Consider the following 27,844-nt stretch of genomic DNA (forward strand, 5'->3'; position numbering starts at 1 on the left):
ATCAACGGTCTGTAACCATGGTCCTTCGGTACGCGCGCGACACTGGATCCTCGTCTATTAATGGTTTCAGAAGGTGGGGCGCGTGTATATGGTTGGTAAAATTACAGAAATGCCCCTGTTGCTCTATTCTTTCAAAAATTAAAAGAATGGGTATTTTGGTCCAATTGAAAAGGTGCACCTTGCTAACTTAGACCTAACTAGGGTCTAAGTTAGAAAACCCCATCTTTAATTGTGTATTAGTAAAAATTATAGAAATTTGATATTTGGAAAATACTCGTCGAAACAAATTAAAAAATATTTTATATGATAATATTTACATTTATAAATTTCTAAATAAATACAGTCAAAATTAGACATATGAATAGTGCACTTAGTCAAATGAAATCTTATAAAATGAGACGCGACGGAGGGAGTAATTGATAAGCACCCTCATTTACTTGTTTAAATCCACCACCAAAAGTATTGTAAAAAAGATATATAAAAAAAAATAAAAAATAAAAGTCTTTTATGAGCAATAAAATCATCAAATTCAGTCTAATCATGCTTTTTGAAATGGAATTTATCCTCCACTAGTTTAGAATCTAGGTCAAAGTCTACTTGACCTAAAGTCAATTCATGAATCCAATTTTTTTTCAAAAGGTAAAAGGAAGGAATATTATTGAAAAACCAGCACAAGGTATGCAACAACAATACAATCCCAAGCCAACAACACTCCAAACCAACACAAAGTTGGTAACAAATTTATCCAACCAATCGCCCATAACAACAGATGAGATAACTATACCACCTATTTAAAGGATAAGCACTCCACTCCGTAAATCCATATTTGAATCCTTTAACCTTATAGCCTTTAGCCAACTCCACACTAAAACTTTGACATCTTCCGAACTTCACCTTTGAATGTTGCCTTGTTGCGAGATTTTCAAATCGGCCAACCACAAGCGAACCATAACAGAACAAATGTTGACGGCCTGAACACTTCTCCGAGATTCAAAAGTCCTTTGAATTGAGCAAAAATGAGCGCAACTCTCGGACACGTGGTAGAAACACCAAGTCAGTTGGATGCCGTCGGACAGCCAAAAAAAGAGATGATGGGAGCTTTCAATTTCTCTGCAGCCGAACACAAAATGAGACTGATCAGCACCAATCACATTCCTATGGACCAAGTTGACTTTGGTAGTCAACCTATCTGGAAATAATCTCCAAGCAAACAATGAAATTTTCAAAGGTAACAAGGAATTCTAAACAAGATTCAGAGTACCATTATAACTATTATTAGATATGCTCCTAGAAAATATGTAAATACTGATCATACATAGATGAATGTTGATCATAAATAGGGGAATATTTATCATGAATCCACTTGACTTGAGTGTTGATAGTGAACCAAGTGTTTCACCAACCTGGACGTCACAAATAGGTGAATATCGATCATATTTAGCCCACACATAAACACCAAACTCGTCACGAATACAAACTTAGATACCTACTCAATTAAGATGAGATGATAGCGATGGATCAACATTGCATTTAACACGTCCGCTAACAGGTTTCTTTCAACTGAAATCTGTATTCAGCTGCTATTCCCGCAAATCACGTCTAACCATGTTGACAGCACACCAATTATTTAACATAGCAGTTTTTGCACGTCGGTTACATTGTTCCATATGCAATTATTACGTTCCTTCCAAATGCACCAAATAACGGAGGCTGTGAGAGCAGCATCCTCACCATTCAGCTGTTGAAACAGTGCAAAAATCAGGTCCGCGGTACCTGCATAATTTTGCAGGCCTGCTAGAATAGTAGTAGTATTAAAGTTACACAATGCTCCAAATGTTCTTACTGCTAAAACAGTCAAGAAAATATGCCTATTGTACTCTTCATGATCAGTACATAACTATAGTGGCAAAATTAATTTATACCAAGTGTATGTGGTATAAATAGTTCTATACGATATCGTATAGAACTGTTTCTTTATATTACTCACAGCATGGAACCCGAGGCATACAAAAAATATTAAAAAAAACAAAAAAATGTATAGAGTTGTTGTATATTTGTTATTTGTTATAATTATAAAATGGTTGTTTGTTTGAATAACATTTTTGTATCACTTAACATATTGTCTTTTTCAACATATACAAATTGAGCAAGTAAATTACACCCTCCAACAATTTTATTTATCAAATAAAAATGTACTATCAAATACAAATATATTTCATTGTTGGACTTTTGTGCAATCAAACAAAATTTTAAGTGCTTCACAAAATATAGGAAACAAAATTAAAAGTACATACACAAGCAACCATTTCCCCCAATCAAAGTAAATTAAATATTAAACACACCAATCAATCAAAACCCGGTCAATTATGCGGCGAGTTGGTGCCCCGACCCGCTCCACCTCTCTGCTGTTCATCCCCACCTGTCACCGGGGGCATCGCCTGGTAAACCGGAACGGGACCTGGGTTCTGCACACCTTGATACACTTGCTGTTTTAAACCGTCGTGAACCACCGCGGTAGGACTGTAGGGCTGCACCGGAGCCATATGCCTCATACCCGCCCCATACACTTGACCCGAACCCGGAACCATATGATGATACCCAATTGGAACCTGAGCTTGCATAACCGCATGATACGGTTGTTGAACATAGGGAGGATAATGTCCTTGCATATGAACCTGCTGAACCGGCACATTCCCGGGTTGAACCGAACCTTGAATATAATAAACCGGAACCGGTTGTCCATGATGACCCGAATAAGCAACTTCTTGTGGTTGAACTTGAGAGTGAGGAGGGTAGTGAACTGCAGGGTTAATTTGATAATTACCCAATTTCATTTGTGGTTGCAAAACCGTTTCAGTTTCAATTTGACTTGTTTTAAAATCCGGTTCATAAACCGGGTTTTCGGGTTTAGTTTTAACCGGTGGAAGATTCGGTATAGACGCAGATGAAGTAGAACAAAACGGAGAAGAAACAACCGGAGCAGGAGAACCCGGATCCGAATTCGAAACATTATCTAATTGTTGAAGAACGTTTCGTTCTTTAGGTCGTAATAATTCTCGATTATTCTGTTGTTGAGTTTCTTCAGAGTTATTATCCAACCCGAATAAATAATCGGGTACTTCAGAAACCATAGAAGAAGCTTCTGAACGACCTCGTTCAAGTCCCGAAACGCCACCGTTTAAAGCATCCATAAACCAATTTTCTCTTTTAGTTGAGCCGTTTAAGAGTGAGCTAATACTATTGGTTCGAGAATCTTCACCTTCTGGGAAAAGAAAAAGTCTTAGCCGAGCCGCACGTGGGTTTTCATTCTGTGAAACGCGGTCGTATTCGTCTATCATGTTATCTACATCTTCGTCTGTTGTTACTGTAATCAACGCGTCTAAGTCTTCATTTGGAAGTTGGTACTTTGCTGTTATGTTGGTCATGCCTGCACATGATCAAAATTCAGAAAATCAGAACCACAAACAATAAAGTTAAATTTATGAGCGAAGAAATAAAGAAAGTAATTACCGGAGAGTTTAGAGAGTTTATGGACAAGAGCGGAGAATGAAATGGAACGGTTAACGGCGACGATTCGGGTGTCGCCGCCGACGTAACGGAGCTGATTGTCGGAGGGACGAGGGAGGATTTTACCGCCGAAACTGCACATGAAGCGGACACGTGGAGATGCGTCGTGGAAGTGATCGGAGCGGGGGGAAGGGGAGACGGAATCGTCGTCTAAGTGTGGTAGTGACGACGCCATTATTGGGTGTTAATTTTGAAATTGTGATTGTGATGATAATAATAAAATGAGAATTTAGAATATATAATTTGATTGATTTAGATTCGGTGGGAGACACGTTAAATTGTCCGCTGGCAATGGCAATGGCAATGGCAATGGCAATGGATTGTATGCTTTCACTATCTATCTATCTATCAACGGAGTGAGTATAGTATTTATCAGGGACCGTCCATGTCCCCACACACCCCACCCACTTGGTTTCATTCTCTATGTTGCTACTTGCAATTGCAAGACTCTTTTTTTGTTTTCTTTTCTTTTCTCTCTTTCTTCTTTTAGAAAATAAAAATAAAACTAAAATGGGATAAGATGATGTCATACCAATCATAGCATATAAATAATAGTAGTATTTTTTATGACCAGAACATCGATCCATGCGGTGCACGGGTCTGATTAGCCGTAAGATATATAATGATTAAATAAGATATGATAATTCCAATAATGTAAGGTATATGAAAAAAATTGAGTAACATTAAACGATAGTTCAACAATAATTTTGGATAAATATTCATACAAAGAAAATTATGTTATATTACGGAAGACTTCCTTATAGACCATATTCGAAGTCTTAGTCGTATCTTCACCGTCGTCATCGATGATCAATATTTTTAATCCTTTTCTAGAAGTAACTCTTGAAATTGCAACATACAACTGACCATGTGAAAACATTGACGACGGAAGATATATCCCAACATGCTTTAAAAATTGTGTCTGACTCTTATTAATAGTCATCACAAAAGAAATCATTATAGGAAATTGTCTCCGTTGAAATTTAAAAGGAACCCTCACGTCAGATGGTGTCAGAGAAAATCTAGGTATGAAAACCTGATCACCAATATTACTTCATGAAATAATTTTTCCTTCAAAAGTACGTTTTCTCAATCTCGTAATAATAAGTCTTGTTCCATTGCTTTTGGTGCCCTTTGGTCTCTTATCAGCTCATGGATTGGCTCTTCTTTGGTGACTGCTCAGACTCTTGCAGATCATTTTGTTCAGTTTACAGCTTCAGCGGGTGGTCTTCGAGCACGACGTTCTTTCATGCAGATCATATGGCTTGCTTGTGTGTGGGTTGTGTGGACCGAAAGAAACCATAGATTGTTCAGAGGCTCAGCATGCTCGGTGCATCATATGTTGGACAAGATCAAGACTTTTTCTTATAGGTGGTTGAAAGCGACGAGTAGTACTCTAGTTTTGAACTGCCATAGTTGGTGGTCTAGTCCTTTGACTTGTTTGGGCTTTGTTTAGTTTCTTTTGGTTCTTGTGTTTTTGACTCTATTGTAACACTTCTTAGTCTTTCGTGGCACGTCTTGTGCTGTGTAGACTATTTGATTCAGTATATATATATATATATATATATATATATATCTCATTTTGGCTTGTTCAAAAAAAAAAGTATTGTTCCATTGCATAATCCTAATTTTCTATTCAAATTCCTTAATAGCATAACTGGAACTCCAACATTAAGTCAGAACTTGTGATTTGGAAGTCCCGACGTAGAAATCGTGTTCAAAAATTCGGGAGTATGAACATCATCCACTATTTGGCCGTCTACATTTTGTGTGAGTGGAGTATCATAACTCAAATATGTTTTTTCTTCATCGGGAATTAAATCCAACATATAATTATTTATTGTGTCGACTATTGAATTTTTAGGAGCTAGTATAGCTCTATTTTGGAAATACGTTATATCGTTCATGTTTTGTAAAAGTTGGGGATAAGTGCTTTCAACGATAGAAGCAAGAGGATCACATAAATTTGGAATCAATAAATCTGATGGAATGTCAAGTTCTAAATCATCGTCGTTGTAATCTCCAATTTCTCCATCGCCAACACCCAAAACCCATTCAGAAAACAATCTTCTTTGTTCAATGTCTGCACTCGAAGCACCACCAAGAAGCCTCATGTTTTTACTCAATGTTAAAACTTCACAAAAATTCCAAAGAACCGAAGAATTAATAGTAGCATGAACAACTTCTGGCCTTGTACCTTTGGGTATTACTGGTAGAATTTGTCTAAAATCTTCGCAAAAAACAACAATTTTTCCACCGAAAGGAATGTGTTTATTTTTTTCATCAACAGACTTGAGAATATTTTTTAAAGTTCGATCAGCAGCTTCGAAACAGTGTTTGTGCATCATTGGTGCTTCATCCCATATAATGAGCTTTGCTTTTTGTATTAATAGCGCCAAAGGGCTTTTAGGAACTATGGTACATGTTGAAAATTCGTCAACATTTAGAGGAATACAAAACCTTGAATGTGTTGTTCTACCGCCAGGTATAAGCAATGCAGCGATCTCACTTGATGCAGCTGTTAAAACTATCTCACATTTTGAGCGTAATGCGGCTGACATGGCCCTCCAGATAAATGTCTTCCCTGTACCGCCATAACCATAAAGAAAAAACACACCAAGTTTGTTTTCGTTAACTCTTGCCATGATTGTGTCATATACTTTACGTTGCTCTGAAGTCATAGTTGACATTAATCTAACATGTTCCTCAGCTAATGATTGTCTGTTATAATTCAATTCGTCGTGTATTAAACTATTTTGTATATCAGGAACTAATGATTTGTCTGCTCTAGGCATTGGAGGATAATCTTTTAAACTATTCCCACAACTACGTAACATCATCTCAATATCTGCTAGTGCATATTGTATAAATTGATCATCGGTTAATATTAAATCTACAATGTTAAAATCAAAATAATGAATGTGATTAGTGACATAACTATATGGTTGTGTTTGGTTGTATTACAAAAAAAAATTGATTTAGCTGAATTGAGTTTGATAGATTCGATTTTGGTTAAAAGTGAGTTAAACAAAATTGATTTATGTTTGGATACATTAACGTAAAAATAAAGGGTATTTATAAAAAATATCAATTTTTTTTCCATTTTTTTTTTTGATAAAATTCTTTTTCCAATTTTAAAAAACTACAATTTAATAAACTGCATAATAAATAATTTAAAAAGTGATATAAGCAAGGTTACATGAGACATTGAAATGTGAAAGATGTTTTTTATTTTTAATAGATTTCAATATTGTTAAAGGTGTTATAGTATGAGAGTATATATATATATAACTTTCCAAATCACACGTGATAATAACTTTCCAAATCTCACATGATAATTATTCTCTAAATTTATGATCCGGTAGAAAAAAATCACTGATTAGGAAAGACATAAAAATATTTCGTGATAAATAATATAGTCAACAATAATTTTGGTATGATATACTTTTAAAATTGATGGTGCTTATCAATTATTGCACATAATTTTGATCACAATTGGTATATTTGCCATAGTGGTTGGAAATATTGTCTTGCATTGAAGTGTTGCAGGTTCGAATCCTAATCAAGATAAAATTGTATTATTTTTTAATAAAAATTGCAAGATAAAATGGAGGGAAAACAGGAAAAACAAATTAGGGTTTAGAGTTTGCTTGTGTATACAAGCTTATAATATAAAAGATAAAAGGAAAGTTGAATTTTTCTATAAGTATAGCTCAAATGGTAGCTGATAGAGACATATTATTGGAGTGACAGATATATTTAAATGTTTGAGTCTAGCCCGTAGACCTATGTTGCATGGGTACTCCATTTTAGACAGAGTACCGGTACCGGGTACCGGTACGCGTATGATACTCCCCCGGTACGCACCGACGCCGTACCTTTTTTTTTGTTTTTTGCATTGGGTACTCGCGTGGTACACATGTGATATGCACGTGGTACACCAATCCAAAAAAAAAACATGATTTTTTTCTCCTTTTTCTTTTATTAGTTTTTTTTATAGGAAGATTTAGGTTTTTTATTTGTTTATAATATAAAAGTAGCAACTACGGCTAAAAAATAATAACAAAGTAGCCGCCAAAATTATTCACTCATTCATTGAAAAGGAATAGGCTCAATTCAAAGAGAGATGAAGATCTAGTTTTTATTCATATCAATCTTCGTCTTCTCTCGAGAAAGAGAAATAGTAATACTTATAATGAAAGTGCAACAAAAATGTAGGATATTCGTATAGATGAATGAAATTTATTTAATATATAGTTGATATTCTTGAAATTGTTAGTCTTTCTCGCGGTGAACCTAACTAGAGGTCGCTCTTTTTAGTGATGATGGAGAGGGAAACAATTGACCCTTTTTGAGCTAATTGCTATTTAATTTTATATTTTGATGTTTCGAACAATTTAAATTACTTTTAAAGTGTGGTGTGATATTTTTTATGTTTAATTACTTGTTTTAACAATATAATTTTATTATTTAATATATATAATTATATTAAAAAAAAATATAGGGACGTACTCGTACCTTAGTTTTTCTAAAAATGACGTACCCCGTATCGGATACTGGTACCGTACCCACACCCGGGCAACATAGCCGTAGACTAATTGACAAAAAAAATACAATTTTTATATAAGCATAACTTGATTGATAGGTGTATGGACATATTGTTTGTAATATATGGAGTTCGAAGTTTGAATTCTAGCTCACTTGCTTATTCATCTTAAATAAAATTTTAGCTATTAAACTACTTAAAATAAGCAAAGGAAAGTGCAAAAAAGCTAAGAAACAAAGGGTGTTACAAGTTTTGTTAAAAAAAAAGCAAGGGAATGCAAAAGAAGAAACAAAAAAGGAGGGACATCTAAAATAATCTAACAAAAGTCACCCGAGTGACTTAAACGAGTAAGAGCATCAACTCAAAAATTTACTTCACGATAAATATGACTAATAAAGACATGTTAATATAGATCATTGAAAAGGCTAAGGAATCTCAATTGAAAAGATGTTGGACATTGATTATATTAGTGTTTTAGACTAAATTTTTAGCTATATAGGAGATTTGCTCAATGATTCTTTGGAGTTTATGCACCTATTTTTGTTTAGTATAATAATTCTAAAGCTTAATCTTCTTGTTGAAAAATTAAATTTCAATATTGCGCATAATTTGAAGTTATTGCAACGTTTTTGGAAGGATAAAAATGTTAGTAGAACTAGTAATATGTTATATATATTGACGAGGAAGAGAATATATGGCAACTCTTCGAAATTTGAATAATTGTCTCAATTTACAAACTTAAGTTTAAGCATTATTTCATCCAATGTGAGATTTTGAACACATATATTTCACGCTTATGACTAAACATCAGGAGCATGACCTAAGTGGCCTGATTGATAGTGATGAATGGTAACTTGATATCAAGTGATCCAACAAATTTGAGATTGAACTTATAATGCAACCTTACTAAATCGATTTTTAGGGGCCATTTGTTTTAGAAGAAATGGTGTGTGTGTGTGGTGGGGGTGTGGGGGGAGATATTTTCTTGTTTGGAATAGAAAAAAGAAAGAGCATAAAGACTAATTTCATGTGGGACTTGCAATTTCCTTTTACTTTAGCTATTTTTCAATTTTTTTTTTGGGTTTTCAACACCTGTTTAATCTGGTTTGGGGGTTAGTTCTGGCATCAAGTGGTTCCATTCATTTTCCGATTGCAGTTGCGGGGATCGAACTGTGGTCCTCCCTACCAAATTCAGCGTCAATCACCACTGAACCAACTAACTATTGATCAGCTATTTTTCAACATTGCTTCTCCACATCACAATGGCCCACTTTAATACTAACTTGCAAAAAATAATAAACTAATTAACAATTAAATTTATTATATTATATTAATTTATAAAACTATATTAATTGAAAATAATAGACTAATTAGTTTAATTAAACATTAATTGAAAATAAATTCAATTGATCAAATAATTGTTGAGAGAATATTAATTTTAGTCGAGACCTTTTATAAAATAATTTATTTTATATTTTTTGAGGCCTAAGGCGGTTGTCTTGGTAGTTTTACCCTTGGATCGATCATCGGGTTTTTTGGCATTAACCTTTCAATTAGAGTTACAGAAAAGATTCCTGATAATCCATAATTCGATCAAAAGATAAACAAAGCATAATAAAAAATTGTTCATCTCTTCTTCAAAAAAAAAAATTGTTCATCTAAAAAATCAACCTCAAATTCTTTCAAATATTTCGTTCATATGGACAGTTCATTAACCGTTTGATTTTAATCACTTAATTTTTATTAGATTATATTTAATCTACTTGCTTATGGAAACAGTATTTTAAAAAGTTTTAAACCATTAGTAACCTAAAGAATCAATAGTTGAAAAATTGATAGATAATATGATGAATATTTTGTTAGTATTAATGAAAGATTTTTTTGATTTACAATGGAGCTAAAGATTAAACTGAATCTTTAATATACTATCCAAACTTTTCACCATCGAATTGAATTTGATAGCTTTGAAAGGTTTCTGATGACGGGAAAAGGACATGAAAGCATCTTAAAATATAAAATACTTTCGTTTAGTATAAAATAAAATAAAAAATGTCAACGAATGAGAAACTAGGATTTATAATTAAGTTTGTCATAGTTGCTAAGAATGTATGGCTATCCTTTCAAATAAAAAAAGTGCGGCTATAAATGGTTGTTCTAAATGATAGCATCATCTTTTGTTGGTTATTATATTGTGGGCGGCAAATTGAAGTAATTATTAATATTGATACTTATTTTTAATAATAGAATATCATTATTTTTGAATCTAAAACAAATAAGTTAGGTAGAGACGGCACTTAATAACAATTAAAGGTAGGGTATGACTACATTTGATATTCTTTGTGGACTGTGGTGTTCTTAATCTTTCAGAGTTATTATATGTTTATTGGATTGGATTCATTATGAGAGATGGATGACATGATAGACGATATATAGGTTCGTTTGATGCATAAAAGATTTGTCTCTTTATTAAAACATAAAATATATAATTTTCTTTAATAAAATAAAAATCAGTTGATAAAGTCTGATTTTAAGGAGCAATTGGGTCTCATTTTGATGTCAATGTCATTCTCCCCTTTTCTTCCCAAGATGGGCGGAAAGTTTTCATGCATGGGGTCACACCCAAAAGCTTCTTCCACTATTGCAAGATACCAAACGAATAACGATGGAAAAGTATTGGTGTTTGAGCTTTCTTTCTATGTGTCTTGACACTATATTTTCTTTGAGTTTCCTTGGTTCTAGTCTTAAGATGAATAAGTGAAGTGTCTGAAGTTCGAATTCCGAATCTTATATATAATATGATGTCTCTAACAACTGAGTTAAGCTCAAATGAAACTATTTTCTTTCTTTCTATCGCATCATTAAGATATCCTATATATCATAAACATGACTTACTCATTTCTTTTCTGTTGTACAAAAAAATAATTATAATTAGGCAAATGCTAAATAGTGCCCCAGAGGCATTTGTTAAGGATTCAAATTTAGAAAGTTTTACTTGAAAATTGTGTAGTCAATACAACAAAAGTCTATATTTTGATGTTTTCCATGCACAACAAGACCCTTATAACTATAAGTATGCTTTCCCAAATCATTTAGTTTAGATAATGTACAAGTTGAATGACATATTAATTAACTTCTAGCTTAACTCAGTTGAATGACATATACCAACTAATCTGCTAAACTATAATCTTATGAAAATAGTTAGCTTAACTTATAGTTTCATTTGAGCTTAACTCAAATGAATGACATATAACAGCTAATCTGCTAAACTCAAAGGTAAAAGTTGAATGACATATTAATTGCTTCTAGCTTTTGTTTCCTTCATTATATAATCAAATAATACAAAACATTATATATAGCAATAGCATGCTCCAAATTATCATGCATAGTTAGATCTCAATGCTTATGAGATTGCACATAATTAGCCTATCAAGATATTTTAGGAGCATACAGAACAAAACCATAGTACACATACAGCTTTCTACATAAAACCAAAACATGTCACATTGGTGACTTCAATGCCAAACACTAATTCACAACTTTATTTTTACAATAACAATGTTAAATATTTTTTTCAAAAAAACAAAACAATATTACATATCTTCCCACCATTGTTTGCCTAACTAATCTTAGCCAATTCTTGGATTATCTCTTTTAACATGAATTTTCTATGCATGTCAGAATTAAAGATCGAATATTTTACCACTTATTTTCTCCGACTTTAATTATAAACAACAATTCACTTTTTAAATTCATAGTTTAAATACATCGTTTATTTAATGAATGTAAAAAATAAATTTTTTTTTTAAGAAAAGAGTAATTAAAGAGTCCGTCAACCTGAAAGAAACATTTACCTGTCCCAAAAATAAAATCAATAGACTGCTTTTTTTGACAGACAACTCATGATTCTACTTGTTCCAACGTTGAACAGTCATAATTCAACTTCAATGATCCTACTTGTTCCAAATAGGACTCAACACGTACTAATAATTACCAAAGTGCCACACCATTTTTCCCCAAATTAATAACTTAATCATAAACAGTAAAACCCTTTTCTCACACAGAAAATTACGTTTTCTCATAACTCATTTAGGTTTCATTTCACTTTCCTCATTTAACTTTCCCGAGAAAATCCCAATTCACTGAGAAAAAAAAACCAGATTTGATGGCGAGAAAATCCTCATCGGCGAATGAAGAGATTCTACCGGACGAATTGCGGTGCGGACGAACTGACGGGAAACAATGGCGGTGCAAGAGGAGAGTGATGGATAGTCTCAAACTCTGCGAGATTCACTATCTTCAAGGTAAGCATCGTCAATATCGAGAGAAAGTTCCTGAATCTCTGAAGCTTCAGAGAAAGCGTAAGAACAACGATGAAGCTACAGAAACTGTTGTAGTCGATAATGCGGAAGCTACAGCACCGAGGGAGCTGAATATGGAGCTGAGGAAGAACAAGAAGAAGAAGGTGAAGCTCGCAGAGAGTTCGGAATCGGTTACGGTAACCGATTCAGCTTCGGGTTCTGGTTCTGTTCCGGTTAGGAAGAAGACAATTAAGCAATGTGATTCGCAATTGGATCTTATAAGAATGGTTTTGGAAAGAGAAGTTGAGAAGAGAAAAAAGAACAATAATGAGAATAAGAAGAATAAGAAAAAGAAGAAGAAGAAAAAAGAGATGAAAGTAGAAGAAGTTGAATTCAATGAAGGAGAATTAAGGAGAGAGTTACCAAATGGTGTTATGGAAATATCACCAGCTTCAACACCTCATGATTATAACAATGTGAGTTCTCATTGTGATGTGAAAGTTGGTGTTGATCATAATAGGGTTGTAGCTGTAACACCGCGAAACTTCAGGTCCAAGAATGTTGATAGGGTTGCTCTTGGAAAGTTGCAAGTGGGTTGCTTCGGTTTTCTCTATTTATCGATTTTCTGTGTTTTTTATTTGTCAATTTTGAACTAACTGTTCTGTTTAGGTTGTGCCTTATGGACCAAGCTTGAAGAAGGTGAATACTAAGAGGAAGTGTCACTTGTGCCAGAGAAGTGAATCGGTCAATCTCGTCCAGTGTTCTAGCTGTAACAAGGAGTTTTTCTGCTATGATTGCATTAGAGAGCGGTTTGTAGTTCTTATTACATTCATTTGATGTGTCCTGTCTCTATGTAGTACTTCTGTTTATGCTTGTTTGGAAGTTTTATGCTGTGCTGAATTTCTTAACTTGGTTGGAATTCTCGTCATGTGTTGTTGGCTATTTGACTTTATTCGAAAACCTGTTGATTTGATTGTTTAGGGATTTGTGTGTTCTGTTATTCTTTTGGGGCGATGCAGAAACTTGAATTTTGAAAAGCATGATTTAATATGCTAAAAACATAGTTAGAGGTTGGGTACTTTTTTATGTTGTTAAGACTTAAGAGAGATGGGTGGAATGATCATCGTTGTCAGCAGAAGTTAAGAAGAAAAACATGAAATTTAAAAATGAAAACAGAAATTGTCATTTTTTTTCTCTCGCAATTTGCAGAAATTAGTAATACAAGTTGGACCAATGATGGTTTGTGCTAAGATAATTCATAAATGTGATTTATGTAGTCTGTTTCTCTTGAATTTAGAATTAAAACATGAGACATTTGCCAAAACATTTTGACACAAATAGGTATCTTGACACTAGAAAAGAAGTTAAGAAGGCGTGCCCAGTTTGTCAAGGAACTTGCACTTGTAAGGTCTGCTTGGCAGACCAATGTAACGACAGTGAAAGTAAGGTCTGGCATCAAACATTTGTGCTTTTCTACTTGACCAATGTTTTGTTAATAGCATATTCTGACACCTCCGTTTTTGCCCTGTTGTTTCAGTCCTATTTATCTGGTAAAAGTAGAGTTGATAGAATACTCCATTTTCATTATTTGATCTGCATGCTCCTTCCAGTACTAAAGCGAATAAGTGAAAACCTAGAAACTGAGCTAGAAACAGAAGCAAAAATCAAAGGTAGTTATTTTCATTCCTCTAACATTGATGTTTTCCAAAGCAGCTTTGTTTGTTACAAATGTATCTTAGATGCCATGTTGTGTAACAGGGAAAAATATTTCTGATATTCAAATCAATCAGGTTGAATTTGGTTACAATGAAATTATTTATTGGTAAGTTCTCGTCTTCAGATGCTATAATTTTTTTTTCTTTTCAATCTGCTTGTTAACTAATGTGCACTGGTCTCAGCAATCACTGCAATACACCCATCCTGGATCTCCATAGACGTTGTTCTAATTGTTCGTATAGCCTATGCTTAAGTTGTTGTGAGAAATCATCTCAAGGAAGAACTTCCGGAGAAATTAACTCATCAATGTTGAAGCTACCTGATCAAAGGAAAGCTTGTGTTGACAGCGAGGGCCATATTTTGGATCAGAAGGACATTTCTTGTGGCAATTTAACTCCTACTTTAACATTGCCTGAGGAGACAAATTGTAATGATATTGAAAAAGTGTCATGCCCTCCTACGTTAACATTGCCTGAGGAGACAAGTTGTAATGATATTGAAAAAGTGTCATGCCCTCCTACGTTAACATTGCCTGAGGAGACAAGTTGTAATGATATTGAAAAAGTGTCATGCCCTCCTACGCTAACATTGCCTGAGGAGACAAGTTGTAATGATATTGAAAAAGTGTCATGCCCTCCTACGTTAACATTGCCTGAGGAGACAAGTTGTAATGATATTGAAAAAGTGTCATGCCCTCCTACGTTAACATTGCCCGAGGAGACAAGTTGTAATGATATTGAAAAAGTGGCATGCCCTCCTAAGTTAACATTGCCTGAGGAGACAAGTTGTAATGATATTGAAAAAGTGTCATGCCCTCCTACGGAACTTGGTGGTTGTGGTACAGGCCTGCTAGATTTAAGATGCATTTCTCCCATGACTTTGCTCAAAGAGATGGAAGTAAAGGCAGAAGAAATTGTTTGCAGCTATGACATTCCTGACACTTCGGATAAAAGTTCAAGCTGCTCGCTGTGTTTTGACACCGACCTTAATAGTAACCGATATAACCAGTTGCAGAAAGCAGCTGAGAGAGAAGATCCATCAGATAATTGCTTGTTCTGTCCCACAGTTTTGGACATCAATGGTAGTAACTTTGAGCACTTTCAGAAACACTGGGGAAAGGGCCATCCTATAGTGGTTCAAGATGTGCTCCAGAGTACATCAAACCTCAGTTGGAATCCACTGTTCATGTTCTGTACTTATCTCGAGCAGAGCATTACAAAGTACGAGAATAATAAAGAGTTACTTGAATCCTGTTTGGATTGGTGTGAGGTTAGTATATGGCGAACTTCTTTTAAAGTGATTTCTTAATTTGATACTTCTATTTGACCAAAAAAAAGTTAAAACTGTCGTAGAGTAATAGATATTCTATTCAAAATGTTTTTTATTCTAAATGTAGACTAAGATTTAGTGCATTTAGCTGTTCCTTTTGATTATGACCATAATAGTGTTGCAATTGAACCAAAATGTTATTGTTAAGTGTGTATTTTATTGGCAGGTGGAAATAAACATTAGGCAGTATTTTACTGGATCTCTCAAATGTCGTCCTCAGAGAAACACTTGGCATGAGATGCTGAAACTGAAGGGATGGCTGTCTTCCCAAGTATTCAAAGAGGAGTTTCCAGCCCATTTTTCTGAAGTAATTGATGCTCTACCAGTTCAAGAATACATGAATCCCACGTCTGGTCCTCTGAATTTAGCTGCAAAGTTGCAACACGGGAGTGTGAAACATGACATTGGGCCATATGTCTATATTTCGTATGGTTGTGCTGACATAGAAGCTGATTCTGTGACAAAACTCTGCTGCGACTCATATGATGTGGTATGTGTCCTTGTTATGTTAAATACAACTAGAATAATGCTTCCCTGCATTAAGACTTTATTTTCTGAATTTAAACTAATCACAATAAAATGATTACAACTATAATGGATTAAAATTCTTCTTTTGATATGTTCTAGCTTTGTAATAAGCATTTCAAATAACAGTGCTCTATTGCACTTTGTTAGTTGTAAAATGAGTTTTCTGTAGATAATCCATGCTATTTTATGTGTTGTTTGTAATTCCAGGTTAATATTATGACACATTCTGCGGATGTCCCTCTCTCTACAGAACAGCTTACAAAAATAAGAAAATTGCTGAAAAAGCACAAAGCTCTGTGTCAAGTGGAGTCTGTTGATACTGAGCAGTTACCTGAACAGGAAGTGAAAGGAATGACATTATCACATGCCGAAGAAATGGAACAAAAAGGTTTGCCGAGTATGGGGAAAGAAGGAATGGAGTTTTTTAGGAGAGTCGATAGAACGTCTTGCATCTCCTCAACTGGAGCCAAAAAAGCTTCTACCCAGAGTATAGACAACAATATTTCCCAGGATGGAGAGCGCGGCATCTTTTCTGATTCTGAACCCTCTCTTGATGGAACTGTTCATACCACCAATTTGTCAGAACACAATAATCCTAGAAGTCCCTCTGAAAGCTCCAACAGTTATAAGAAAAAGTTTCCTGAGCATTCAGGCGCTCAGTGGGATGTCTTTCGTAGACAAGATGTACCAAAACTCATAGAATATATTAAACGACACTGTGATGAACTTACTTATACCCATGACTCTCACAAGGCAAGTTCATTGTTAGAAAATTCCTTGGAAGAATTTTGGAGTTGTTGATTATTGATATTTTCTTGTCTGCAGATGGTTCATCCGATTCTAGATCAGAGCATTTTTCTTGACAATACTCACAAAAAGAGACTGAAGGAGGAGTTTAGTAAGTAACTGTTCTTCTATTTGTTTGATCATCTTATACAACTTACAATCCTATATAACCTGATTAACTTGCCTCTCACTATTACCAGAGATTGAACCATGGACTTTCCAGCAACATGTTGGAGAAGCTGTTATCATTCCTGCTGGATGTCCATACCAGATAAGGAATTCTAAGGTCTTGTGCTTTAAGATGAAGACCCTCTCTCTAGTTTTAAAAACAGAAACCTTATTGAATTTATAAGTTATTGAATTGGATGTCCTTCCGATTTTGTTTCTACGTTTTGAAAGTTCCTACTAGTTTTAATTTGTTAAGTTGCACCATTAGCAAATGATTTCTCATGAATATATGAATATATTTATCTATCTTACTTACATTTTATGTGGAAGTTAGAAAGAAAGCAAAGAGATTATTGCACAATGTTGTTAAATAGTGGCTATAGCGGTATTGCATAGTGGAATTTCAACAAATCACTATTGTTATGCGATACGCTATTTGGTACAACATAATGTAAAATAGTGGGGATGTGCCTATAGGCTATAGCAATGTTGCGTGGCAGAATTTTATCAGACTGCTATTTTCCGCGATCCATGATTGACAACACTGGGACTAATAATATTGATGGCCTTGTTTTCCATATGATTGCTGAAGGATATATCATTATCTCAATATTTGTCTATATAGCCCCTTAATATGCTCTAAACTCTGAATGCACGAATGACAAGTATTTGTTTCTTGATCTGCAGTGTGGTGTCCATGCGGTATTGGAATTTGTGTCCCCTGAAAATGTTACTGAGTGTATCCAGTTGATCGATGAGCTCAGACAGTTACCTGAAGACCATAAAGCAAAAGTAGACAAGCTGGAGGTAATTTTTGTAACAATATTGTTTACCAATTCGCATTAATCATGTAGTTGTATGCATAGAATTGACAATGCTTGCTCGTTTTTGCGTTTTCTAAAATAGGTGAAGAAAATGGCGCTACACAGTATGAGTACAGCAATTAAAGAAATACGCCAGCTTACATGCCAAACATAATTGTACCAGCTAAAATAGACTGAAGTTTGCATGCCTCGACCTCCTTACCGTATCTTTGATTTTGTATAAAGTAATAATGCTCAAACTCATTAAGATCTGGAACGGTCCTTGTTAAATTGATGAATTTCGGTTTCTATCATTATTTGTCCTCTACGACGTTTATGCCTTCCCTGAATATGAAATACATTTATTTGGTCTGTATATATCTTTCTTCAGTTGTTTACTTGAAGAAATGTTTGATAACATTAAGAGTGCTAGAAAAATGAAATTTGATTATTTTTGCACTATTTCTAAATTCAAGGGAATAGAGTATTTATGATATCTGTTTGTACATTTTATCATTTGAAAACCGTGGATAGTGTTCTTTCCATCATGCATTTGAAACCTGTTTTACATATGGGTAAATAAAAAAGGGTGAGAATCTAAATTCTGGTAATTGCATTTTTCTCCTCTGCATTGCTCTGAATCCCCCTAGTTCACCGGAAGATATCTTCTGGTGGTGTATTTTTGTATGTGTGAGCAATATAGAGGGAGAAGCGCAACCACCCTAAATTCTCAAGAGGGTCAATGAACTGGTCCTTTCTCCAGTTTTGGAAGTTCCAGAATTGTTAAGTAGCATTTGACATATTTTCAAACCATGCTTTACAGTTAGAATGTTATGTTTCCAAATTCTAACACTTTTTGGTCTTTTTTATCAGCTATTTTCACTGAATTTTGTATCAAAGAATTTGAAATTTCAAGATAACATTATCTTGAAATTTGAAGTCCCCCATACATATATGAAATTTCAAGATTTTACACGTTTAAATTATAAAATCTAAAACCTATTTTGAATTCTAGAATCTGAAAGTTATTTTTATTGAGAAAATTGTTTTCTTAAGTTGTTTGCGTTGTTTCAAATATTGATGCTCCTCGTGATTCTCCTGCTTAAGTGAAGTTGAACATTGCACCTGAAATTGTGGATCATCCTGCTAATGGGAGCATAGAAAATAGATGTCCAAGTTTTACGACTTGAGTAGGATATTTTTAGAAATTTAAAGGGACACGAGAGGCTTTCGGTAAAAAGAAATAGTCAAAGATATTTACACCCTTTAAATGCTTTAGCCACCGGAGAAGAGTCACAAATTATGTGCCTAACGTTGCCATGACAGCTCCAATTAATTCAACTTATCTAGCATTTTCAACTTTGAACCTATACTCATAGAATATAGAAGTGTTAAATTTTGTTTAAAGAGTTTTGTCACTCGTATGATTCTATTCTATTCGAATTGAGATTAATCTCCACAATTACATGCGAAGAGACCTCCTTTGTATCAAAAATCAAACATCTCCCTAGTTTATGAGACATGGTCACTCATACCCTAGTTTATGGGACATGGTCACTCGTGATTCTATTCTACTTTGGTTGTAGTATTGCAGTTTGGTGGCAAACATTTATCTATCTATTTAAATATAATAACGCAATCTGCTCTATACCTTGTCATCTCAACCTGAATTCTAATTCAACCAGCAATTGTCATCATATTGGAAAAATAAATTCACTATTACTTAAACAGGGTATATGTATTAGTTGAGCATACAATCCGAAATAGTGACATCCAACATAAGTAAACATAAATTATTATTAAGCTTCATGTGTTACAATAGTATAATGGACACAAATATCAATCTCTTTATCAACCTTTTCTTGTAATGTTCAATTCAATTCTTGGGAGAAACAATTTTTTGTCAGGTTTTACTTACCTCAAGGCCGAACTCCGGATTACCAGGGTCTCCTTCCCCTGAAAACCGGAGGGTTAACACAAAAAAAAAAAAAAAAAAAGAAACTGTGATGCTCAAGCACACAGTAATAACTGACAAATATAATTACAGGGTATAAGTTTCTCAATATGAGACAACCAAAAAGAAGGGACAAATGCCCTCAGTTATTCGGTACATATCAAAATTGTTTGAGTAACCTCAAGAAAGAAAGAAACCTCCCTCAAGGAGCCATGAGGCTTTCAATTGTGTAAGCAAAAGACTTTGCCCAATCAGCTCTAAGCAGCAATGTCTGCAGAGTCTCCATCACATCATACCCGGGATCAAGCTTGCGTTGCCAACCCTACAAATTTTATATTCACCAATGCAACATGTCACATCAGCAGTGAATAATTAGCAATGTAGATTGTCTAGCGTATGTGAAAAGAAAACGTTTTAAAATCTAATGTATGCTTTCACCAATGTTCTCCATGCACGTGAATCACAAAATATACATAAACGTTCTAACAAAGAATTACCTCCAGAACCAAGGTGGTCACTATGACAGTACAAACATTGCCATCAATCTTAACTCTATGCCGCCTAACTTTCTCAAGTAATTGCTCCATGCACTCGGCAGGGTGAACTGCGTCACCTTCTCGAGTGCCCCAAAAGGTAAATGCCTTTTCCACTTCCTGTTAGAAAACCAAGAGGAAACACATTGTATAAAGTGACTCACAAATTATAATCAAGGAGTTCAAAGTGAATGAACTTAAATAAGAACAAACAAAATACGCATATCTTTAGTAAATGAAGCAGTCTACCACCAAGATCGCACAGTAGCAATATTAATTGTATCAATATGCACGTAAACATAGAAAGATACCACAAAGTCTATTGTGTTTGTGTGTTGGTGGTGGGTTATCAGGCTAAAGCATGTGAGAGGTGAGGAATTAATAGACCCTATAATCACAAATAGTATCGTTTGGATATGGTGTGCAGTACAATTTCACGCATGCCACTATGTTTTCAACACAACTTTTATGAAATTACAAATACAAGCTTTTGAGTGGCAGTGCAATAGGTGAGTGTCCCACGCGATTCCAAACATAGCAATAAACGGTCAAGAATACAAGATATAAACATTTATAAAAGAAAAAAAAAAAAGACAAGCTATAAATATATCAGCTATGCTATATAACGCGAAGGTATTTTAAGCGAATTTTCACGAATACGTATTTTATACTTTTTAGTGTACTCCTATACAATACATAGTAACTAGTAACTACTACTCTCACATGTTTTGTTAAAATATACCGTCACAGTTTATTAGATAACTGCAAGTCCTCTAAAATTCAAAGTTCTGATTGTTTTTAAGGTGTCAAACTGTCAATAGATAAACAAAATCAAATTTTATGCAAATTATTAGAACTCCATTTACACAAGAAATGCAGCAAACCCTTTCTGCTCCCACCATCATGAACCAAAAGTGATTCCAAAAGTTACAATGCCCTGTAAGTTTCAATTTCAACAGAACATCATATCAACCACACTCCTGCAAGTTTTGAGCTTAATTTGTTGAACAACTTAGAATATCTTAAGCTTCTCGTATCTCTTCCACAGCTAATCAATTCACCAATCATCTCCACGGATACACCCTCAAACCAAAGACTTTCCAAACCCAATTTGTTATCAAAATCTTCACTTACCAAAACCACATTTTAACAGTTCTTTCAAACAAGGAAAAAACAAAATCCAGTTGAGAAAAGATGCAATCCTTGAGATGTGATAGAAAAAGACCTCAATCGATTACAAGAGTTTAGGAGAGAAATTATGAAAGAGAGAGGGAAACAACCAGTCCAAAATCTGAGAATGAAGATTTTAGATGAGGAACAAAGAGAAAATTGCATAGGGAAAAGAAGGGGTGTTTTGACTGGGGTGGAAGACAAGGATGAGAGATAAGAGAGAAGCAGATTTTTCTTATGGAAGACAGAACCAGAGTATTTTTTATTTTTAAAGAAGAGAGAGAAACAAAGTTAATTAAATCATGGTAATCGGTGCCACTAATAGGTGACAGTAATTCGCTACACTTTCGTGAAACCTGCTTTCACGATAAGAAGCATTTCTCTAAATATATATACAGGTGACACAATAAATTTTGTACCTTCATATAATACTCATCCACTGAACTGAACACTAGTCAATATACATTATATTTCCCACCAGAAAAAAATTGCAGAAAATAAAAATACCTCAATATAAGCCTTCGGATTAGGGCAACTCTGTTCCTTTGACAACCTGAGTGTGCACTCAGCAGCAGTCCGACCATCTCTGCGGGCAACAGCTTTGAAAAATTCCAATAAATTTACCCGATCGCTACCAGAGAGTTCAGCAGTCATGCCTACGTCGAGGAAAATTACATGAGGCTTTGATTTGAAGAACCGTTTGCGATCCTTGCTCTGAGGCACTCGAACAAGGATATTTCCAGGATGCATGTCAGCATGAATGAAGTTGTCCACCTGAAAGACGACGTGTCAGTCTTCGAAGCTACAAAACTGTATGACATTCAAGTTTAAAGCCATCAAAAGGGCCCAACAAACTTTTTGGATGAAAGAAAATATATGAAATAAAAGAGAAATGAGTACTGTCAAGAACCGATCCTACTGACTTAAGTTTGCGAATGCTTTTATATCTAGCGGATCCCGTCATGCAAGAGCCCTTTTGGGCTAAAACTACAGGCCATGAACAGTTCATAGTATAGAAAAATGTATAGGCAAATGTAAAATATAATTGTCGTCAACAATATCAACCGTGATCGAATTTTATATCTTGAACCGGACAAATATAAGAAATTACAAATCAGTACTTCACTTAAAATTTCAGTAGTGAAACTATTGATCAAACAAACTTGGTTAAGTTGGAAAAAATTAATACTTCCCCCTCCTAAGTTTAGGGCCTTAGCTCTGCCGCTACTAACAATAGCTCTCTCTCGCACTCTCCATGTAAGTTAATAATTTCATTTCAGGGAACATTAGTAACATGATTTTCCCTTAATGACACATAATGCAAAAGAATGTTCAAAAAAGCCTTAAAAAGCAGTTCTATCACCAACCACAATATATATATATATATACTACTCCGTCCCAAAATATAAGCAAAAGGAGGTCAACAAAAATGAATGTATCTGGACTAAATTTTAAACCAAATACATTAACTTTCATTGACCAATTTTTGCTTATATTTTGGGACGGAGGGAGTATATATATAACCAGAAAGGAAAACTGTCAATGGATGATGTATTACCAGAAGCATCTTCAAAAGTGCGTTACTACCAATATGAGCAAGAGCACTTTTAATCCCTTCATGTCCTTGAAGCTCATCAACATAATGCGAGATACTTTCTCCATTTTCATATGTTTCCACCAAAACTGCGGGATGCACAAGTGGATAAACAGGCTTAGGGAAAGACACATCCCTCCATTGACGGAAGTTGTAAATAAAGCGGTTCAAATGAGCAGCTTCTCTTGTAAGGTCAACTTGAGACATCATGAAAACTGCAAACTGCTGAACAATTTCATCCAACCTTAACCAATTAATTGCAGGGATGAACTTTGAAGATTTTGCCACAAAATTGATTATAGCAAAATCCCTTCTGATAGATTCTCCTCCCACACCAGGATGTCTGACCTTCACTGCAACTACCATGGGCTTTATTTGCTGACCAGGGTAACAAGATTTTAAAGAAGCACGATGCACTTGAGCAATACTTCCGGATGCAACAGGCAATTCTTCAAAACTCTCAAACATTTCAGAAATTTTACGACCAAATGCCCTCTCTATAGTTTTCTTTGTGTAGCTAAAACTATGCTCGGGTGCTTTAGAATGAAGTTTTGCAAGCTCAGTACATAGATCTTGAGGAATTAAATCAGGCCGCGTAGCAGCCCACTGACCCAATTTTATGAATGCTGGACCTGCTCTTTCTAGTGTGCGGCGAACAACCCGGAGCCACGTTTTCCTGAACTCTGGTCCAAAATAATCTGGAAGTGCAAACATCAGTATGCTTGGAGAGAATAATATTGCTAGATATATAGCTCTTGCTAACAAGAACAGCCCTTCTACCACAATGAATGCAAATGCAAACATGCTACTGTATCCATCTTGTGCATGCATACACAAAGCATTTTGTGAAGGGTAACTCCCTGCATCTGACCGATTTTGCTGCGCCAATGCTAGCTCTCCACATGCAAATGCAAAAATACTAGGAACCAGAAAATAAGAACGAGCCAAAGCCAGGCTCACTGCTTGAGCAATCATATTTATGGAGGTAGATCCACTATAAACATTGGAAGAATATATTTTGTACAGCAACTTCCAACCAATTTGAGAATTACGTGCCGCTATATTTTTTGCTGAGATTGCAGAGATGTTCCAAAAAGAACGGCCTTTGTGAAAGTTTTCTCTAGTTCCTTGCCACATGAATGATCTAAATCCTTTATTAGGAAACATACATTGCGTATACATCCTGCATCGGCTGATATTGGGTGCAACTGAGACCAAAACTCCATTTCTACTCACACCTGGATATCTGCTTTTATGGATTCTAAGAATAGATTGGGCAGCCCTACCAATGTTCCCAAGCATCAGAAATCTGACAACCAAAAATTATGTTAATTACAACGCTGTCAACAAGAAAGTGACAACAGCTTCTTTTTAATTCTACTTACAACATATACACATGCATAAAATTTTGTATCAGTATGATGAATGTCTCAATTCCTTCAAAGGCATACAGTGGCTCAGAACTCAGTTTATAAAATGAATGCCCTCCTCAACCAAGTCGTGGAGTGGTTAATTAAGTTTAAGTAGGAACGACAATCGGTAAGTTGCTATAGTATTTGTCTCCATACTCGCACATAGCAACTTTACTATCCATACAATTACCTATTGGACACTTTTATATTTGTATCTGAACTCGTTACCCGCACTTTAGTTAACTTGGATAAAGTCTACTGTAATGCATTTGTTTGACAAACGAGTAAAACATGACTACAATTGTAATACTAACGTTAACAATTAAGAATTAACAGAAAAAAGATAACTCGCTGAAAAGATTATCAATTAAAATTATATTCAAAGATCATCCAATTAATAACAATTAAACATTAAATAGACTACTTGACTTGATCATAAAATTGTGAAAAGGAAAAATTTAAATATAAAACATAATGAATATATTTTGTGGGTAATGAATAGAGTTGGGAACTAAAGTATTCATACACACAAAATTTACAGTCAATTATTCATAACCAGACTTCTTATCAGTAGAGGTTATCCATATATTTGTACACAATACTTCTAATATGGACCCTTATTCTGTAAAGCAGTGACACAAGCCATCACCGATGCAAAATCAAATTTTATCTATCTTCAGAAACAACTCAAAAACGGTCGTGAAATCTCTAGTAAATTAATTATTTTCCCTAGCTTCCAGTATCCAAATTATCAGTTCCATCTCTAATCAATTGTCAATGACTTACTTACCTTAATTTGGAAGAGAGAATATTTGATAAATAGTATTATACACAAGATAATAGTATACTATAAATTAAAGCATTACTTGTCCATTCGTGCACGAAGGCTGAACCAGATGAAAGTCGATGATGATGATGATGATGATGATGATGATGGCGGTAAGAAGGGCGCAAGAGAAGATTTGGAGAAGGAGAAAAAAGGTCGTAGACACGCTTATGAGTTGACGCAAATCTGACAGATCACTGACAACCTAATAAGATTTTGAGGGTCGTAACAAACAGAATTGAGCTCAACCTCAAGCAAGAAATCATTTTCCCTTAATGTGGGGAAAATTCACTAAGCACTATATATCTTGAGCTGGAATTCATCTTTTATTTTTGAAAATGGGAGCGGCAAGTATCAAACTCCTCACCACCTGCCGATAAAGTAGAGGAAAGGTAGGTAAAAAGGGACGAGACTTATTTAAATTCGTAAAAAATTACTACCGAAACAAAAAGACTTACAAATAAGCGAAATAAAATATCACTAACCAACGTTTTTTAACTTAATATTTGTCAATAAATACTTTACATAGAGACAACCGGAATAGTAAATGAATGCACATAAGGCTCAAATCAGTTTGGCCAGTAAGCATGGAAATTTGAAGCAGCTAATGTATTATGGGGCCGTTTGGATTCGACTTATTTTTGAGCTTATGAAAATAGCTTATGTAAATAAATAAACTTTTATGTTAATTCATAAGTTTTCACGAACAAAAATTGTATCTTTATAAGTTGTTTTCTCATAAGTTACCTTGAAAAACTTATAAATTATAATAATACATAAAAGCTTATTTATTTGCATAAGCTCAAAAATAAGTCAATCCAAACGGGCCCTATGTCCTTATGAGTATTGTTAACCATCTTCGTTGCTCGATAACTAAAACAACAAGTTATAATTCCTAACTAATTTATATTCTTTTGAGGACTTTTTCCTTGTGTGTTGCACGGGTTCTCAACACTAGTAAAACTTAAACTTTTAAATACTTTTCATTGGTCTTGATTAATCAGTTATTTGTTTCTTATAAAAAGGACAGAGTAAGTAATAAACAATCCTACATTCGCTACAATGCCTCAAAATCAATGAAAAAAGTTAACAAAACATACAATGGGAATTTGATCATTCATATAGTAACATTAACAAAACTACAAATTCCTCAACGATCCCACAAGTTAATTATTCAAAAATTGTAATAAAAAATCCTCCTTTAGCAAAATAAACAGACGATAATTAGGGAATATGGGGAGAACGAAAATAAGACAAAAATTGAAAAATAGAAGAACCTGAAAAGGGGAAGAAGAAGAAGAAGAGATTGAAGGATCTGAGTGAATGGCAATGAGAATGTGAAGAAGAAGGTTTGTGATAGTTTGGCTTTGGCGCGATTATAACAGGCGGCAATCACAAACAAACGCGAACCCTAAACGACTATAACTATACTATTTCAAGTTTTCAACACCTTGGATTATTATTTATTTCTTCAAAATATTTTCCTTAAAAAAAAAAGGGATTTTTGATTTAGATCCCAAACAAATCTTTAGTTGGTTCGGCGGTGATTGACCACTTAATAGCATACTGATCCCGAATCAGATTAGACAGTCCAATGAGTCAGATACTAGTGGTGAAAAAAATTAAGAGGGTGTATTAGATTGAGATTTTGAAAGACTATTTTAAGAAGAAAAAAAATCTTCAAGATTTTAAAAAAATTTATGAGATTGTATTGAGTTTGTGAGATTTTAAAAGATTTTTTATAACCAAAAGACTCTTGACATATGAAAAATAATTTTTACATTCAAGAAAATAAGCGAAAATTGGTCAAAGAAAGTCAATGTATTTAGTTAAAAATTTGGACTAGATACATCAAGTTTGTTTGATCAATTTTCCCTTATACTACTCCGGCCTCTTTTATAAGCAAACATTCCAATTTGCACACTTATTAAGAAGTTGTTTTTTTGTCTTGATTTTATGTAAGGTTTCTATTACAATTACTAAAATGCCCTTATAATATATTAATTTTGCATTGGGATTATACGATCATCTTAAAAAGTAGAACAATTAATGAGGGTAATTTTGGTAAAATAGTATTAAATAAAGTTGGTTTTGGTGACTTTTACTTATATTTAAGGCCAAATTTTTTTATTGACTTTTGCTTATAAATAAGGTCGGAGGGAGTATTTTGGTATGGATTGAGTAGCTTATAAATTCAAATTTACGGTCTACTAATTATTTTTAAGTTTGTCCTTTAAGCTTAGCTCAGATGGGAGAGACATTACATTATATATGCAGGGGGTCGGGGTTCGAATCTCGATCATCCTACTTATCCACCTTAAGGGTGTAATTTGTAGCCACCAAGCTACTTGACCAAAAAAATTATTTTTAAGTTTATAAAAAATAGTTTATACAAATAAATAAGTTTTTATATATTACTATATTTTTGTACTCTTTTATAATTCAAAATAAAATTGTACTCTTTTCAATATTTTTTTTTTACCGTTTCTTTTCAATATATAAAAATGGTTAAATTATTCTTTTGGTCCGTTAATTTATTTGTTAGTTTTATTTTGATCCCCTATCTAGTTTTTGTTCCGCCTTGATCCTTTAACTATAGTTTTGTTAGTCATTT

The 27,844-nt window shown here is 34.2% G+C and overlaps 3 protein-coding genes across 11 annotated transcripts; 1 reads left to right on the plus strand and 2 right to left on the minus strand.

The window, feature by feature from the left end:
- Positions 1-545: 545 nt before the first annotated feature.
- Positions 546-4,084, minus strand: LOC123916209. 7 transcript variants are annotated; one of them, XR_006812088.1, is made up of 5 exons: positions 3,511-3,899; positions 2,343-3,427; positions 1,491-1,738; positions 1,316-1,403; positions 569-1,110 (listed from the first exon to the last, which is right to left on the minus strand). XR_006812088.1 is itself a non-coding variant. In XM_045967607.1 (3 exons), exons 1-2 carry the CDS (start codon positions 3,740-3,742, stop codon positions 2,361-2,363), a joined length of 1,299 nt encoding a protein of 432 aa, XP_045823563.1. In that variant the 5' UTR covers positions 3,743-3,905; the 3' UTR covers positions 546-1,791; positions 2,343-2,360. The 7 variants fall into 7 exon arrangements, 3 of the variants coding, with proteins under 3 accessions (XP_045823563.1, XP_045823562.1, XP_045823564.1); XR_006812087.1 differs by having other exon boundaries at positions 566-1,403; positions 1,491-1,794; XR_006812090.1 differs by lacking the exon at positions 1,316-1,403 and having other exon boundaries at positions 570-1,110; positions 1,491-1,791.
- An 8,070-nt stretch (positions 4,085-12,154) lies between these two features.
- On the plus strand, positions 12,155-18,159 carry LOC123913493 (lysine-specific demethylase JMJ25-like). 3 transcript variants are annotated; one of them, XM_045964262.1, is made up of 13 exons: positions 12,184-13,001; positions 13,081-13,220; positions 13,753-13,858; positions 13,949-14,081; positions 14,170-14,233; positions 14,310-14,552; positions 14,613-15,396; positions 15,623-15,946; positions 16,192-16,737; positions 16,810-16,882; positions 16,971-17,056; positions 17,626-17,745; positions 17,845-18,159. In XM_045964262.1, exons 1-13 carry the CDS (start codon positions 12,276-12,278, stop codon positions 17,914-17,916), a joined length of 3,417 nt encoding a protein of 1,138 aa, XP_045820218.1. In that variant the 5' UTR covers positions 12,184-12,275; the 3' UTR covers positions 17,917-18,159. The 3 variants fall into 3 exon arrangements, with proteins under 3 accessions (XP_045820217.1, XP_045820218.1, XP_045820216.1); XM_045964261.1 differs by having other exon boundaries at positions 12,155-13,001; positions 14,310-15,396; XM_045964260.1 differs by having other exon boundaries at positions 13,753-14,081; positions 14,310-15,396.
- Positions 18,160-19,488: 1,329 nt separating this feature from the next.
- Positions 19,489-26,667, minus strand: LOC123918988 (probable serine/threonine-protein kinase abkC). The gene is made up of 6 exons (XM_045971205.1): positions 26,508-26,667; positions 25,271-25,600; positions 22,957-24,301; positions 21,906-22,172; positions 20,193-20,348; positions 19,489-20,017 (listed from the first exon to the last, which is right to left on the minus strand). The coding sequence occupies exons 2-6, from the start codon at positions 25,276-25,278 to the stop codon at positions 19,898-19,900; spliced, it is 1,896 nt and encodes a 631-aa protein (XP_045827161.1). The 5' UTR covers positions 25,279-25,600; positions 26,508-26,667; the 3' UTR covers positions 19,489-19,897.
- Positions 26,668-27,844: the final 1,177 nt, after the last annotated feature.

The sequence above is a fragment of the Trifolium pratense genome, linkage group LG3, assembly GCF_020283565.1.
Source record: "Trifolium pratense cultivar HEN17-A07 linkage group LG3, ARS_RC_1.1, whole genome shotgun sequence".
Lineage (NCBI taxonomy): Eukaryota > Viridiplantae > Streptophyta > Magnoliopsida > Fabales > Fabaceae > Trifolium > Trifolium pratense.

Bases quoted from the DNA above. Each gene is read 5' to 3' on its own strand.
- LOC123913493 (XM_045964260.1), top strand. From the start codon at position 12,276: ATGGCGAGAAAATCCTCATCGGCGAATGAAGAGATTCTACCGGACGAA. The intron at 15,397-15,622 runs GTTAGTATATGG...TTTTATTGGCAG, and splicing joins CCTGTTTGGATTGGTGTGAG to GTGGAAATAAACATTAGGCA. The intron at 17,746-17,844 runs GTAATTTTTGTA...TTTCTAAAATAG, and splicing joins CAAAAGTAGACAAGCTGGAG to GTGAAGAAAATGGCGCTACA.
- LOC123918988 (XM_045971205.1), bottom strand. The intron at 20,349-21,905 runs GTATTTTTATTT...GTTTTCTAACAG, and splicing joins ATCCGAAGGCTTATATTGAG to GAAGTGGAAAAGGCATTTAC. The intron at 20,018-20,192 runs GTAATTCTTTGT...TAAAATTTGTAG, and splicing joins TGACCACCTTGGTTCTGGAG to GGTTGGCAACGCAAGCTTGA.
- LOC123916209 (XM_045967607.1), bottom strand. From the start codon at position 3,742: ATGGCGTCGTCACTACCACACTTAGACGACGATTCCGTCTCCCCTTCC. The intron at 3,428-3,510 runs GTAATTACTTTC...GATCATGTGCAG, and splicing joins TAAACTCTCTAAACTCTCCG to GCATGACCAACATAACAGCA.